Genomic DNA, 17,536 nt, shown 5'->3' with positions numbered 1-17,536 from the left:
AGCTAAAAACGATTTTCGACAGCAGCAAAACAATCAGTATGTGCACACAAGCTAAACACTTGTTTTTCCTTTTGGTCAACAAGAAAGCAGCACAAGAGTACAGGGGTGTAGGCAGTAGAGGTGAAACCCAGGAAGGTCGTAGGTGTTATGGCTTCGTGCTTGGAAACAATAAGAGAAAAGAAAAATAATAGGTGCCTTCTGAGTTTATAGAAAGGCACAACGTTTGGGGGATGAACAGGCAGTATAGCAATAGTCCAAACTTACGTGATAGTTGAGGGGGCGATCACGTAGCCCAAGAGCGCCTGGAAGAGGTACCAAGCCTCCAGATGCATGTTGATGGCTTGATAGCGATGTTGGGGCTACAGCAATCTTATTTGTGAAAGTCAAGTTCTGATCCATGCCATGTGCACCGTGAAAAAATAATGCAAAAAGCACTATGCTGCTTTTAAAACTCAACATTTCATTTTAAAAATAAAGAGATGCCTCCAATCCTTTTTTCATGGGCCCAATGGCCTTAACTTCCTGATGATTCCCAGATGAGATGAGTGGAGGAGGCAGGAGAGGGGTGTAAGGAGAGAGCAGACTGCTCTGCTGCTTGTTGATGGATGAAGAGTGACTGCCCTAGACGGAAGAGTAACTGCACGAGACGGAAAAACCAATGGCAGGGATCCTCAACTCCAATCATTCTTTCACAATTGCCAGGGACATCAGCTCATATATCGAGCACTGGCACCCATTTACGGAATTCCCTGCAGGCTCTCCCATTGTAGGAGTGCCATCTTTGGGTACAAGGCGACCCTCATGGCAGAGCTCCAATGCTCACGTGTGTCTTATAACCTCTGCCATCTTGGAACCCTCTGAGTCATTGGTTTTTCTGGCCAGCTTCAAAGCTTATCTACACACTTTTCTCCTGGGAGTGGCCACCACCCCCCCCCCCCCAACAGTCCTATTGTTGTGCTGCTGTGGGTTGGGGGGAGGAATACATTTTGCAAAAGTGGCTTTATTCACCAATTCAGCCTATACAGCCATTTACTTCCCATGTGGCTTCAACATTCTAACCAGAACATCATTATAATATTTTATTGTAAATCAAACTCCTTTCCCAACTTATCTTTGAAATCTCTTTTTTTTCTTGATATAAAGTCAATATCCAGTCCTCTAAAGGAAAGTATAAACAAGGCACGGTCCACAATCAATGTTTGCCTCTCCTGTGACATGCTGTGCTTTTCATCTCATATTGGACTGTTCTCTGTCTTAATAAACATTTACTGGATTCTTCCATGTAACACAATTCATTTTTTGCGCATTGGCAATTATTTTTTTCGACATATACTCTTATTGTAGATGTGCTGCAATCATCGCACATTTTCCTCTTGCGTGTCATTTTTTAAATGATGTATGTTGGTTGTAGCTCCGTCTATGTTTTGAAACTGCCCCATTTGTTTTCATCCTTTTCTTTCATATAGATTTCCCTACATTTTAGATTTATTTTTTATTTATTGGATATTTATTATGCTCACCGTTGACCACAGATGGCCAATCATGACTGGGGAAGAGAGTCACTAAACATAGAATCATGTTTTGTAGCAGCTGAGCAAGCAGATAGCTAGGAATCCAGAATACTGCTATGCAGTGAAGGGGCCATGAGTGCAGCTGCAGGAGGAACAGCATTGCAAGGTGACTAAAAAGGATCTGAGGCTCGGGTGGGGCAACGTGTGTAGAACCCTGAAGTCACTAAAAGAGAATGCCTCACAATTGTGCAGGGGCCTGAGGGAGAACTAAATAATAGAGCCCCTTAGGCCATGGGTTTATCTTCTGTGTGAAAGATGCACCATACCCCTCCAGAATGACAATGGTGCTTTAATCCTTAGGTTGGAAAGTGGTAGCGCATCCTTTTCAGTGGGAAGAACACTATATTCAGAAGCTTCTCTTTGAAAATGTGTCCACAGAGGAAGTGAGGCTCCTACACAAGGCACCTTTGCCTGTAACATGATGGGGCTTGTTTTATGGGTGGAACAAAACTGACTGGGAGATTGATCAAACTCCTACCCTACCAGCGTTTGGTTTCTCTAATGCTCCAAGGGACATTGATAGATCTGGCTAACTGCCATCTGACAGCTGAATCTCTAGGCTTGCCAAAACGCTGGCCCATGTGCTGTCAATAGTGACTTTGGAGTTACTTCCCATGAATATGATAAAATTCAGTAGGATAGGAATAGACATTTTGGGCTCCTGGAACTAACCAAAAGGATGAATAGGTACTGTGATGAGGCTACATGTGGTAGGGTTGGGGCTGAGGATTCAGGAACATTTAGGGGCCAGCGGACCCCACCCGCACTTGAATGCTGTCCGTGTAAACAATAAACAGGGGACTTTCCCAGTTCTTCAACACATAGTTAGGTTTGTGTCTCAGAGAGCTTCTTCTATCCCTAGCACCTAGAAGTATACTATTATCATGTCTACCATAGTGGGATAAAAGACTATAGGATTCCTACAGAGGATTGGACTTGTGTATAAATATTCTCAAATGTATTTCTTCGATCACTTTTTAATGTTCTCAAATGTATGTATTCAATTCACTACATATAAATCCAATTACAAAACTTACACTACTCATATGACAAAATGTATGCATTTTTCATAGAAACCATACTTTCTATATACAATTTGTTCAGTGACACCTTCTGTTAGTCCACATGAGATTAACAATACAAAATGAAATAGGTAATAGGTATAACATTAATAATCATTATTGTTATACCTATTGTAATGAATCATTAATGTTAAAACTAATGTCGTTAGTTACACAATTTCTTTTACTCTTTAAATGCTATACATTCTTTGATATATTTTCATATATGTCATCATAGCCCACTCAGTGTATGATGATATATATGTAGTGTTAGTGGTGTATAATGACATATATGAAAATATGTTAAAGAATGCATAGCATTTAAAGAGTAACAGAAATATAGACAGAGGAGGAGGAATGAAAAAGTGGTCTGAGGCAGGTTGACAGGAGAAAGAGAGACATTTTGAACAAAAGAAGGTTGGAGGAGAGAAGTGGAAAGGGGGTGACTTCAGAGGCTGTGAGAGGTTCAGGATAGGGGAGAAGAAAGTGTGCAGAGAGATCAAAGTTGGAAAACCCCCATTGGTCAAACTAACTAGGCCAACTATTAGAACGGGTGCTGAAGGGAGGCGGTAAAACCAGTGGGGACAGTCTGGGGTGAGGATAGGCTAGTGAAGTACAGACCTTTGTTTGTTGACCTAGACCTAGAAATTGTTAGAGCCAAAAAGGCCTAGGCGGCTTATATAGATGGACAGATGAAAATAAGGTACATTATAGTTTCATGAGAATACCCATCGCAAATGCATAGTGAGATAAATAACCATCTTGTACCCATTTAGCAGTGTTAGTGACTAATGTAAATTTGATAAATCTGAGACTCGTAAGGTTAACTCTATTTTTGGGGGGTGTATCATAAAATGCTGAATCATAACTGTTAAACGTACTGATTATTTTTCCTCCCTTTGATTCACAAGGCTAATCAACATGTCTTTTCCTAAAATAGTGTTTTTAATTAATGGTAGTATCATCCATCATACCTAAACAAAACAGCTGACTATTCCCATTAGTGACACATATTGTTTTTCACATAATTTAGCCATTTGGTTTTCACTACAGTCTCACTAGAGAACAGATAATTTATAACATCTTCTGGAATTTGCCAAATTGATATCCAAAGTTTGACTGGTTCAATGCTCTGAAATGTTTTCTCGGCTGTCTGAATACATGCAACCTAAGAATAGCCCCATGATTCTGTGCATTATGATGCAAAAGCTACTGACTTTGCTGCATGCCAAGGTGTATACAGGCTGTGTTCTGTTGAGGGTATTTTGTGGTATTTTGGTGAGCCCTAAATATATAGGACTGCCTGAAATTATTCTTATACCGGGATCATAAATGGTAAGCCAAGAGCGGACCTGGTGCGCCCTGAATCCCAATTTCATTTTCATGCGGTATTTTATGTACAATATCACTTGGTGGTAACCCAGAATATACTTAACAGAGTATCTGAATGGTGTTATTCATATAAACAGCCACTGAGATGGACCAGTTTTGTTTTGTATTTTACCACAAGCAATAAAGTGACATACCGCCTGTGGTAAAATAAGTTTACCACTTGTTTTACATCAGTCTGTACATTATCACAAAAACCAGAACCCATAATAAGTAGTCTAAGTCTGAATTGTTTCTTTCTTCTTGCGATTAATAAAAGGTTAGAATGTATAAAATGTACACAAAAATATGTAATGCGCTGCGTTTTTCTCATAACAACCCCTTTGACTCCAAACTGAACATAAATATAATTCATTTACAAAACATCCCCCACAGTAATTTGTCTTTTCTCAAAATAGGCTTCAGATACCCTCTTTGCGACACATGCCAAAGGATCTGCTCAAACTGACCTTGAAATGTGTTTCTAATCTTGGCAGCCTACAACCTTCTACTACACCTGAATCTCAATGCATGAGTGGTCAAAAACACATGAAAAATAGCCATCTACAATTAAGAAAGTGGATGCGCTTTTTACCCTGCGATTGTTTGTAATATGCACTTATCAAAAGCCTTTGATATATAACAATTGCTTTGAGCAGCACATGAAAATGAAATACCCACATTTCTTAATTTAGCTAACATTCTTCAGACTATAATTGCCTGTTAAATGTTCTTGTAAAAACATGAATTCACCTTGCACCTCAATTTACTGGAACTCACCAAAAACACACTTGGTTCTGTGAGCGCCCCCGTACAGCGAAAGCAGCAAGTCCTCCACAGAGACTGGGGAATCTCTTTATCTGGTTTTCTTCCCACGAGGAAGATATCAACCAAGCCTTTCCAGCCAGCCAGGCTGCCTGCGAGCCAATGCAACACGCTTCTCCCCAGAGACAGTCAGATAGCAAGAGAGTTATCCCTCCCTCTTATAGATAGCTCTTTTTAAACTCTTTCTATGACCTGCCCACAAATGAACATAAAGTGTGGGAATAATACCTGCCTCTCACAGTGATGCCATGTGTAAATCAAACCACCTCCCATTGTTCAGAATGTTCCAGAAACACGTGGTCAGCCTGCAGCTTTGACTGTGATGCGCCAAGAAGGAAAATGTAAGCAAAAAGTTACATCTCTGTGCTGGTATTTTGCTCTGAAATGAACAATGGAGTTGCTTAGAACAGCTAAACTTTCCGCCTTGCTTAGCTCAAATCTTCCTTGCAAAAGCAGCTTCCATCGTGCACGTGTTCTCTTTTAAAACAAACCGGTTTATCATCAGTATTTTGCACCACAGTACTATGGACTGATCTGCCTTGAACATTAGTAGTGGCATAAATTAGTGTTTTGGGATTATTAGTAGATTTAGTACATGTTAGTTGTATTCTTCATTGCACTCAGTCCATATTACTGAGGTGTGGTGTGTAATGATAACATCAGCTGTTATGCAGCGCCAAATTCAACACCCCTTTTGCCTTGTATGTTTCAAAGCACTCACAATACTGACTCAGACAAGATTCAGCCCTGAGCCTCACGCTCTTGTCTCACACTCGTGTTGCCAAGTGGGGTCCCTTTTCCTTTTTGTTGAAATTCAGAGCCTTAGTTAAAATTAGGAGCCACTGTTTCCTTCAGTTCTCAGGGAAGTTGGATATATAGCACCATTGATTTGGACAACGTTAGTTACTCATTTAGAAATATGTCAGGACCAAAAAGAAGAGTGAGCAAAACACAGTCCTAGATAATCATAGTTTGACATACTAGCAGTTTATGGGTATTTGTGGCAACTCTCCTTGGTGTTTTCAGTCTGGAACCAAAGTGGATCAAATCGAACTTGCCAGCATTTACCAATAATCCTCTATCAGACATATAGAAAGTATATGCATCCACCAATAGCCCTATAGGATCTTGCTAACAACACAGCATGATCCTCATGCAGATGTATGGGAAGAAGCTACCTCCCCAAACATGGAACATCAGAGGTGATCACCTCGAGTCCTCCAGCCAAAGAATTAATATGTACATTAAAATGGAGTGGCTGGGACACAGCCCTAGTGCACAAACCTTGAATTTGGAAACAATTGCAATAGCTCACTGTTTCGACCACAATCACAGTGAGAAGGTTAACCCTGTGGAGAGTCTGCATGATTCACGAGAAGGGGTGTCTTTTCTCACTATGACAAGGGTTTCACAAAGTTTATTTCACTGGTAAGGTCTATATATGGCAGATGTATTAGCTGAGCTGTCCAATAAACCTATTCAATTATGTTAAAATGGTGATTATGTCAATCCAGTGGAGTCCCCAAACCCTAACAGAAACCCAATTGTGCATCATAAAGAATGTTTGCATCCTCTAGTCCTTCTACCAGCCGAGCACAGACAACCTGGTATATAGTTTGGCTTCTACATCCTACACATATATAGGGTGGTAGCAGATAAATATAAATTATAATTGCTTCCTGCCAAATTCTAGGTACACCTGGAATATGAAAAAATGTGTTTAAAAACTAAAGTCAAAATAGGAGCCTAGGCATTACCTTTATATTTATAACTCCGTACATTGTAAGCAACCCACGTTTTTAGGTGAATTGCTGCTTTTAAATATTACATCTTTCCGTTTTTAAAATTCATTTTTCTCAACGTGCCAAATGTTATGATGCCAGAAAACAATACATTACCAAGAAATAACTGGTGCCGTGCTGTCAGGCCCTGTGCCCCACAGAGAGAGAACACTTCTCTCTCCCTTGTGTCCTCCTGAGGCAGAGTAGCCAATTGGGAAATGTCGAGAAATGTCCTCAACTGCCAGCTAACTCACAGGCCAGGAGGACCTTTCTAGTCAGTCACTCAGCCTAACAGGTCACAGACTCTTTACCAGCCCCACACACTTCTCACATCGACCTGTCTGCTTGGGAGTCATTTTATTACCAATTGAAGAGTCTTTAGGAAAACATTCACCTAGCCAGGAATCAACCAATATGTAACTGCTCATTTTAAAGACAATTTGATAATGATCATACGGGGGTTAGAATGGGCCTGTGTCGCCATCCAGTACCACAAAGGCCCAGCTGTACGTTGTCTGTGTAATCTGTTAGCCACTAGTAAAATCTGCACACAATTGTACAAACCCTATTTATAATCATAATATATGTATCACCATGACCGAGTTTTAAAAAGTACCCAACTATGAGATCTAGATAGGACTGCTTTTGATTGGTAAAAGTATTCTGTGCTGTCTTGATGTCCTTGTATTTCTGCTTCACTCTGCTCAAATGTAAATTAATGGCTGGGCAATGAATGCAGTTAGACCATGTAGCATATAGGTTTTGGTGATGAACGCTTGTAGAAGACACCGATTGAAAGGGCAGAGAGTGGGAGATACTGAGGCTATTCGGAAAAGCGCTGTCGAAGAGCCAGTCATTAAAAATCTTCTGAAACAAAAAACGAAGGGTGGCTCTAGCCCCCTTAATTCATACCTAGCTGCTGCCTCTGAAACCCTTGCATGTCCTCCAGCACTCCATGAGCAGAATCCGATGCCACCTATTAAAGCTAATGCCATCAGGTTTTCCAGAGTAGCTAACTTGAAGTGCAGGGGGAACAAAAACGGTCCATGGGGGAGTCATTTGAGGGAATTTGAGTAGGCTCTACGGTGGGGATAGTGCCAATTGTGTCCCCAGTACAGGCTATGATAGACCATGAGAGGAATGATCCTGCAAATTGGCAGTCTACAAAGGAGTGTATTATTTCCAAGCTCAACCAGATAAATAATCTAAAAGTGTTTTGTCAATGGCTTGATTCAGTGGAAAGGGGAGGGATTAAGGGCCCTCAATGAACAGTGGATACACATTGTCAAACCATTTTAGAAAAAGCTGGTAGTAAAAATGTGACTAGTGAAGAAATCTTCAAATGGCAGGGTGTCTGCCATTTCCTCTTTCTTTACCAATGTCATTGACAGTTTTAGCAGCGATTCCAGGCAGACCTGCACAGCCTTATTTGTAAATACTCAAATGCTGGTGATTACTGACAGGAATTTAAGAGGTCTGATCCTGTATAAAAGGAACATTATTATCATAAACGTGGAGAAGCCAGTGAGAAATGAACCAGGAGATGCTCTAAGAAATAACGCTCTGGCATGGCTATGCCAGGAAATAGGGCATGGGAGCATAAGATTATATGATTTGAAAGTTATTCGTAGGTTACAGGTTGATCAATGGTGTTCCCAGAGTAATAAAGATTGAATAGTTTTGGGATGTGACAAAAGGTATCTTCGCCACTTTTTGAGTTCATGTAACAGTCTGTCAAATGTGTCGTCTAACTCTAAAATTGTGGTCAACTATGCAGAGGATACATAGCTAATGTAGGGAAAGGAGATTATGAAGCATATATTTAGCGTCATTAGCTTTTATGTAATGCTCTTAGACCTGAAAACTGTAATCTTTTTGTGTGCAATATGGCCATATTATCTATGTATATGTTGTAATTGTTATGGCTTGCTTTTCTTATATTGCTATTGGTTAAATGGTTATTCAATTTTGGTGGTTTATTGTTTGTTTTTTGTTTTTGTTTGTATTTGTGCCCATTTTCCGATAATCCTAAAGCACTATATAAATGGATACAAAAAATAAATACATAGTGTTTTTCAATTATAATCTTTAATAGCCTTATGACGATGTTATCATTCTCCTGGATAAAATGTGGGCGTATGCTTATTACAGGCAGTGTTAGAGAGTGAGTAACTGTGGTTGGTGTTCTTAAAAACTGCTTGAGATGGTTCATTTCTCTTAACATAGGAATATGATCTTATTCTGAAATAACTGTTAAAATATAATTTAACTATGCTACAAAACATCAGAATGATTGTTATTTAAAACAATATCAATTGTGTTTTTACAGGAGAACCTAAAGCTCCTAAAAGCAGAGTCTTCTTTAGACTACGAGAAGATCTACGTGGAGTACATTGATGATCTTGTGGTGGATGGACTATTTAACACCATTCTGTGTTCCTTAAACTTCTTTATGCTGAATACAGATGCACGTTTGAACCCTAATTCGCTGTTTGAGGTGCAGATGATTCTCAGTAGCCATGAGATTATATTTAAACCTTCACTAGAAAAAGAAGCCGGAGATGGCTTTTATGACCTAATGGAAGAGGTACTGAGAGATATTTTCAAAATGTCTACAAAAGTTAAAAGAGTTGCTCAACATCTTCCTGATGAAAATTACGAGGTATGCAACTCAAGGTTTACATTTTTGACTGAGTAAATAGTGGAGACTTTTAGATAGGATGTAATAAACTGTAAATAATTGATTACAATGGCTGACAATACACAGGATTAATCAACGGGAAGTAGAAAGTAATTGAAATAGAAGTTATGGGTAAGTTTGAACTCCAACTTTCAAACAAATAATAATTTAAGCAGTTTTTATGCTTATATGCTTATAATGGACTGTCATAAAGCCAATTTTATTTTGTCCAAAATTACAAAAAATTGAAAAATGAAGGGTCACATTTGTTGTACCAAAAAGCCTCATATTTTTAAACTAAATTATTTCATAAAGCCTAGATGTTTGCTCATAAATCAGAAGCAACATTGTGGAAGCTTCGCATTTGTGTTGCAGATAGGAAAATGTCTACGCTTTTAGAAGCATACCTATTTTTCAGCCTCTTTTCAATTTGTTTCCAGCTCCTGGCTTTGATATTTCTGTACAGCCATTGAGCCGTTAGTTTTTTTATAATTTTTTTAAACTTTGGTTTTTATTGGCATTTTGTGAGACAAAGAACAAAAAGGAAAATATTGCATAAACCCCGAACCCCCCCTTAACATAACCCCCCCTTTTCTCCCCCTCCCCCATGTCCGATTCAAACATAACATCAGTAAAGAGACCAAACTTTCATATCATTTCCTCAGTCTTTGAAGCAATGCGACATGTGACCAACTCTGTAGCTGGCTTGGGGCCGACGTCGCCCCGGGTCGTGGGATCCCCCCGCTGGGTGTAGTCCTTCTCAATGATGATCACGCCCCAACCATCTGGGGGCACGATCCTGGAACTAATGGACGTCACATCCCCATGTCTGCTGGACCCCATACCAATCAACGAGGAATGAGCATGAGTCATTGTTCACCAAGGCAGTCAGTTTGTCCATCAAGAACATGTTCTTGAGTTTTTTCAACCAATCCTCCTTAGAAGGTGTTTCCGGGCTCTTCCACCTCTGGGCCAGGGCCACTCTGCCCGCTCTCAACATAGTTTCCCACATCCTTGGGTACCTGTGCAGATCAGCCTCCTCCGGGGGGAGGCCCAGCAGCATGGTCAGCGGGTTGAGGGGTAGGGGGTCCTCCGTTACCTACGCTATCCAATCTCTAATGGATTCCCAGTAGGTCTGCACTTTCGGGCATAGCTACCACATGTGGCCTCTAGTCCCTACCTGGCCACAGCCCCTCGGGCATTCTGGTGACACCCCTGTGAACATTTTTGAGAGTTTTGCCGGATCTCTGTGCCACCCCTGCAGGATTTTGAAGTTGTGTTCCATGTCCGAGGTGAAGAGATTGCCATGAAATGATATCCTAAAAATGCGAGCCCAGGGATCCTCTGATATCTCCTCCCCCGCCAGACCATTCCAAAACCCACGGAAGCCTCTCCTAGCATGAAGGTTGTGGGTGTTTAGAATTGCGTATATACAGGAAACCGCACCCTTTCTAGAGGTTGCTAAGTCCAGGAGTTTCTCGAATGGAGTTAGTTGTCTCCGCAGGTTTGATCCCCATGCGGGGTCGTTGAGAATGCCCTTAAGACAAAGGTATTCGAAGATGGAGAGGGTCCTGCCTCCCAGCCCATCCCTGAGGTCCTCATAACTCAGGAATTCACCCTCCCTGAATAGCTGGCCCGCCCATTCCAGGCCCTCATCAGACCAATGCTGGGATTGTCTAAACCCTCTGCTGCCCAGATTCAGGGGAGGGGGCCCACAAGGAGATCATAGGGGACAGCCAAGAGGAAAGGTGGGCCGTCCGGGGACACTCCTTCCAGAACTCCCAAAGAACACCCCCAGGGTCAGGTGGGCCAGTACTTGTTTCGGGATTGACTTGCGAGGGGCCCACAGGAGGTCTCGGACTTTGAGTGGGTGGACGTCCATGTCCTCCAAATATGACCAATATGTCCGCAGGCCTTCCTTCATATGTTCTAGGAGGACCCGTAGTTGTGCTGCGTGATAATACAACTGGAAATCTGGGAGACCGAATCCACCCTCCTCCCTTGGAAGCGTCAGGGTGGCTCTTCCGACCCTTGGGGTTTTCCCCTGCCAAATGAAGTCTCGGACCCCCTTATGCAAGTCTATGAAGGTTTGAGCGGGTACCCGGGTAGGGAGGGCTGTAAAGAGGTATAAAAGCTGGGGCAGTATATTCATTTTCACTGCCGTCATCCGGCCATACCATGAGAGGATAATTTTTCCCCATCTCCTCAGGTCAGAAGTGATCTCGGACAGTATGGGCTCGTAGTTGGAGGTTCCCAGTTCTGATAGGTCCCAGGTAAGGAGGACGCCCAGATATTTTATGTTGCTCTTGCTCACAGCTATCCCATGAAACCTGATCAAGGGGTCCAGTACCGGGTCCACCAGGCGCATTGGAAGGAGAACGGACTTAGTTGTGTTGATTTTTAGGGCTGAAAAACACCCAAAGGAGCTAACCAGGGACAGAAGGGGAGGGATCGAAGAAACCGGATCCACCAGGTATGCCAGGATGTCATCGGCAAACAGGGAGAGCTTGAATTCCACCTCTCCCCTTCTGATACCCCTGATGTCTGGGTGGGATCTAACCGCTATGGCCAAAGCCTCCATTGTGAGGACGTATAGCAGGGGGGAGAGGGGGCAGCCCTGTCAAGTCCCTCGGGTGAGAGGAAAGGATTCTCACAGCAATCCGTTCACCTTGCGGTAGGGGCTCTATAGAGGGCGGCCACCCAACTCAGGATGTGCGTCCCGAAGCCCATTCGCTGGAGGAGGAGGGTCATGTATCTCCACTCTACTCTATCGAAAGCTTTTTCCGAATCCAGGGACAGGATGCATGCATCAAGATTTCAGTTTTGGGCGAAATGTATCAGGTCTATTGTTTTGCGGCTATTGTCCGACCCTTGTCTAACCCTAATGAAACCCACCTGGTCCCCGTGGACTAGCTTCTGCATTATCCCCTCCATCCGCCTACCCACCACCTTGGCCAAGATCTTGACATTGATGTTGAGCAATGATACGGGCCGGTAGGACGAACATTCGCTTGGGTCTTTTCCTTCCTTGGGTAGGACCACTATGATGGCTCCCATCATGGAGTCGGGGAGGGTGCCCCCTTCCAAAACCGAGTTGAAAACCTTTGCCAGGTAGGGAGACAGGGAGGAGCGAAACCTCTTATAGAAATAGACCGAAAAGCCGTCCTCCCCCGGGGCGGTCCCCACCTTCATCCCGCTGATCGCCTTCTCCACCTCTTCCTCGGTCACCCGACCCTCCAGCCCCTCTGCCAGCTCCCAGGGAAGGGACGGTATCTGTATGGAGTCGAGAAACTCCTCAATCTGGGCATCGCCACTGTCATATTCCGAGGCGTATAACGACTCGTAGTACTGGCGGAAAGCTTCACTTATGTGGGGGGTGTCATAGCCTAGTGTTCCCCTGGTGTCTCTCACCTCTTTCACCATCCTGCTTCTCTGAACCTCCCTCAATTTCCAGGCCAGGATCTTATCCGCTTTGTCCCCCTTCTCGTAGTATTTCTGTCTGACCATTTGGATGCTCCTCTCCATTTTATGGAGGAGCAGGTCTTTTAATTGGAGTCTGTAGTCCTCCAGGGTGGCCACACGGTCCCGGTCTAGGGTCTGTACCGGGGAACCCCCCGGTTGAAGGCGCGCTATTTTTCCCCTCAAAGTCCTCTATTGGGTCTCCCTTTCCCTCTTCTGACGAGAACCCATTTTAATGAGTACTCCTCTTAGGGTCGCCTTGAAGGCGTCCCAGAGGGTGTGCGTGCCCACCTCCCTGTTATCGTTGAGCTAAAAAAAACTCTGAAATGACATCCAGGACGGCTTGGGCGTGTACCTCATCTCTCAGAATGGCGTTGTTACATCTCCAGCGTCCCCTCCGTTCTCTACACCAGTCCCCTGCCAAGGTGACTCTGACCAAGTCGTGGTCCGTCCAGGGCACGGGGTGTATCCTGTAACCCGCTACGTGTGGGCAGAGCACCTCGTCCGCGAGAATATAGTCTATCCTGGAGAAGGCTTTGTGAGTGGAGGAATAGTATGAGAAAGAGGGAGTCCCCGTTCGGGGGGTGGGCATCGTGTCCACCAGGCCCAGGCCCTCATTCACCCTCTGAAAACAGCGTGCCATGGCGTCTCCTGCGGGTCTGGGGTTTGAAGCTCCCACCTTCTGTCTATCTCTGGATGGGTCGAGGACCATATTAAAATCACCTCCCACCACCAATGGGCCCTGGACAAAAGTTTTCAGCCTTTCCCCCACTCCCTCCCAGAATTGGGCCTGGCCCTCATTTGGAGCGTATACTACTGCCAAGGTTATGGACGCGCCCTGTAGGGAGCCCCGCACCAAGAGATAGCGGCCTTCGGGGTCCCTGAGGATGGAGTCTTTCTCAAATCCCAACCCCCTAGTGATCAGAATTGCAACCCCTCTTTTCTTCCCTTTGTGGGATGCACAAAAAATTTCCTCGATACCGCCCTCACGCATCCTGGGCTGCCTCCACCTCGCCCAGTGCATCTCCTGCACGAAGAGTAGGTCCAGCTTAGCCCTCCTAAACTCTCTGCTGATTAGGGATATTTTCGTGGGGGTGTTCAGGCCCCGCACATTCAGGTTTCCCACCCCTAGGGCTGGTCGGTCGTCAGCATTAATCGCTGTCACCTTCACCCTTGGTCACTGATGTCGCATGGTCGCTCCCTCCCTGCATTCTGTGTTTCCTTGTTTGGACATTTTTGAGACCTTTCCCCAACTTACCGCCAAACCATTCCCCACCCCGAAACCCCCAACTTGTGTACTAACCCCCACCCCCCTCCCCGGCGTCCAGCCATGTAGTCCCTCCATTCCTGGATTCTTGGCTGGACCACCAGCCGGTTCCCTACGGCTAGGCGTCAATAACAAAGCACGCTAACGTGAGCCCCCCCCCATCTCGTCCCTCCCCCCGAACTCCCCGGCTTGGGCATTGCTTGAGGGGGAACTAGAAATGTCTTCCCCTACCGATTGTCTGGGCCCAATCTATGAGTGTACTGGGAAGTACCCCCCGCCCCGTTGGCGTCCGACCCCTGGGCCCAGGATGGTATTTCTCACGGCACCCATGGTTGTGACCCCCCCGATACCCCCTTATACTTGCAGTTCGAGGGGGTGCAGCGAGCGAAGCGTCCCCGGAGTCTTCCAGTTGTCTGTTCCCGATGAACATCGTGGGGTCGCTGGTGTCACCCCTACGAATCGGCTAGATCTTCCTCCATCTGAATTGGTGGTGTGTTCAATTTCTTGAACTTCCTAGCGTCGATTTTCCTTCTTCTGGAGTTAGACTGGCCGGGGGTGCCCCTGCTGAGCGCTTCCGGGCCCACCTGCCCCCTCCTGGGGGCGGGTTCACCCACGTAGTCCTGGATAGCACCCTTGATGTCCTCCTCCATTATCAGAGTTGTGCGTTGGTCTGAGTATTCAAAGGACAGGGAGAAAGGGTATCCCCATCTGTAACAAACGCCCTTCTCTTTCAGTTGTTGTGTCAGGGGGCGGCACATCCTTCGTTTGGCAAGGGTGTAAGCTGAGAGATAAATAGAGATTTGGGCGCCGTTGTAAGTTATCGTCCCCGCCTTCCTCGCAGCCTCCTGAACTTTGGCTTTTTCGGTGTAATAGTGAAAACGGGCCAGGACCGATCTGGGGCTCCCCCGACCTTCCCCCGGCCCTGTGCACCCGGTCAAACGTGAGTTCCGTTGTCATTTCTTCTGCAAACAGGAGAGTGACAATGTCTCTCACCACTCGGGTCAACTCCCTCTCCGTTTCGCCCTCCGTTTCCGGAATCCCAAAGAACCTAAGATTGTTCCGTCTCTCCCTATTTTCATAGTCGTCCATTAACCTGGCTCTCTCTTCATCCCTCTTTTCCAGAGCCGTGTGCCAAATTGGACTTCCTGAGATGTAGAGGACGATTGATAGTTTTCCACTTGTAGGACCCTGTCCTCGATTTTGTCGACCCTTTGGTCCAATTTCTCGACCTTCTGGGCGATATCAGATCTCATTTCTATAATCTTCTGGAGGATGGAGGCGAAGCCTCTTTCCATCATCATAGCGGGCTGGCCAGCAGGTTCAGGGTGGGCCATGGTTCCGGGGAGAGTAGGGACCTCGGTAGTGATCTCTGTTTCTTGGAAGCGAAATTTTTGTAGGGTCTTCCTCCAGCTCATGGGGTGTTACTGGTCCCCTGTCGCGGGGTCCGCTGCGGTGTGGGGGGCCTCTGGGGGAATGCCGTGCCACCCCAGGGCCAGACAGGTTCACGTTTTACCAGTGGGGTTTGTAGACGGTGAATTATCCCGTGTCGGGGTGGAGCAGCCCACCAGGCGGGCACTCGCCCCGCCATCCGAGGACGGGGGCCTCTCACCTGGGTCGCGGGCCGCCTGCTGGCTCAGGGTAGGCCGTGGGCCCGATGAAGTTGAGAACGCCAAAGGCGCTCTTCAGTTCGCGAGAGCGGGAGCTCGTGGGGTCTTCCTTCCGTCCGTGAGGGCGTGCTGACCCCCAGCTGCGTGGTCTGTTGCGGCCTAATGGGCCCTTGAGGGTGTGCTGTGCTGTCCTGGGATCGTATCGTTGCGCGTTTCTCAGGTGGGGGTTGCAGGAGCGAGGTTTGACCCCTTTGGGGGGTGGGATGGCCCCTCAGGCGGGCACACGCCCCGCCGTTGCAGACGGGGGCCTCTCACCTGGGCTGCTGAGTCACTGTCGTCTCCCGGGGTAGTCCCCCCGGGGTCGTCCGTCGTCTAGCGGGTCCTCGCGCCGGGGCCCGCCCTGAGGCCTCCCCCCGCCGTGCCCAACGGCCGTGGGGGACCTCGCCGTCGGCTCTCCGGCCGGAGGTTGCTGTCGTGGCTTTGGGTGGGACCAAGGCTGGGGCAGCTGCTGGGGGCCTCCTCTCCTGGGCCTCCTCAGGCGTTGTCTTCCCGGGCCTGCGCCGCCGTGCTGTGGGACCCGGAGCAGGGCCAGAAAGATGTTGGTTTCCTCCGTCCCAGGTCGGGCGGGGGGGGCCGCCGCTGGTCCCCGCCTGGGGAGCGCCACCCCTCCGACACTCGCCTTCCACCACCGGGCTCCTTCTCATCCAGCGCCGTCACGCGCGACGCCTGCCTAGTCGCGCACCGTCACTCCCAGATCTCCGGTTCCACTCGGAGTTGGAGGTCCGTTCCTTCGAGCGGGGGCGTCACGGGGTGTTCACCAGCTACTGCCACCCGTTGTGCTCGCTCAGGTGGGTGTCGGGGGGGCTCAATCCCCTGAAAAGGCCCAGCCTCGGCGGGAACTCCGCAATCAGGCAGCCATTGCCTGTGCGCCCCCTGGTGGCCTCCAGCCGTTAGTTTTTTATTTCCCCTCTTCCTGCTTGGGAGAACGTCTTGTGCCTCTCACATGTTCCCATCCATCCCTTATTCTCCCATCCACTGTTGCATCTGTCTCTTGGCTCCACTGTGCCCCTCCCTCTGTGGCCAGACACATTCTCTTCCAGGCACTTTACAATGAACTTTCACTTGCTGAAGCCTAATCTATGTTACCTTCCCTTGTGACACACCGCTCATCTCACCATGTTAATGTACCAAGTCCCGGGCATGGTCCCATAACTCTCTTTCCAAACTGTCCCCATCCCCAGCTTGCCTCTTCTGTGGAGTTTGCAGAATTGTTTCAGATTTGCTATCACCTTCTTTTCCCTATATGCCTCTTCCACCACCTTTCTAACATGGTTATGATATTATTTCAGTAACATTTATTAGTACCCGGCGAGGGGGAATCAGACTGAAAGAACCATTCTCATTGGCCCTCGCTGGGGCATTACCCCTCAGCCAATGAGGCGGGCGAAGTGGGGCCATCCCACTCCGAGCCTCCACACGGCTGGAGGCCACCTTCATCCTCTGCCGGGGATTCAGGTATGTTTTTTTTTTAATTTGTTCTCCCCCCTCCCTACGCTCCCAACCCCACTTACCTTCAGCCTCCTTTGTCCCCGGTGGGGGACGTTGGCAGCCTCCAGCCGTGTGGAGACTCGGAGTGGGGCCATCCCCGCTCCGAGCTTCCACACGGCTGGAGGCTTCCATTGTCCCTCGCCGGGGACCCAGTTACGCTGCAGCGTTTTGGGACAGAAACAAATTATTTTAGTACCCCGGTCTCGCAAATCTTGCGGGGCCTGGGTACTAATAGCAATATGTCCCTCACGGCAGGGGCATCACAGATTCAGGTAATGCCCCGGGCTTTCGTAAAGGCCCTCGCTTCACTCGGGCATATAAATAGGGCCCTGTGGCATTACCTGAATTGGTAAAGCCCCCGCCCCTCGG

General features: G+C 46.8%; 1 protein-coding gene across 1 annotated transcript in view; it reads left to right on the top strand.

The window, feature by feature from the left end:
- DNAH11 (dynein axonemal heavy chain 11) overlaps positions 1–17,536 on the top strand; it is a 4,227,155-nt gene that overhangs the window by 1,360,855 nt on the left and 2,848,764 nt on the right. Inside the window, exon 15 of the mRNA XM_069648254.1 lies at positions 8,936–9,268. Coding sequence (XP_069504355.1) covers positions 8,936–9,268 — 333 coding nt within the window. The remainder of the gene's footprint in view (positions 1–8,935; positions 9,269–17,536) is intronic.

Source organism: Ambystoma mexicanum, chromosome 2q (assembly GCF_040938575.1).
Source record: "Ambystoma mexicanum isolate Mex_15411 chromosome 2q, UKY_AmexF1_1, whole genome shotgun sequence".
In the NCBI taxonomy this organism is placed as follows: domain Eukaryota; kingdom Metazoa; phylum Chordata; class Amphibia; order Caudata; family Ambystomatidae; genus Ambystoma; species Ambystoma mexicanum.
The sequence above is the reverse complement of the archived record's forward strand: the minus strand, read 5'-3'. Positions and strand labels throughout refer to the sequence as shown.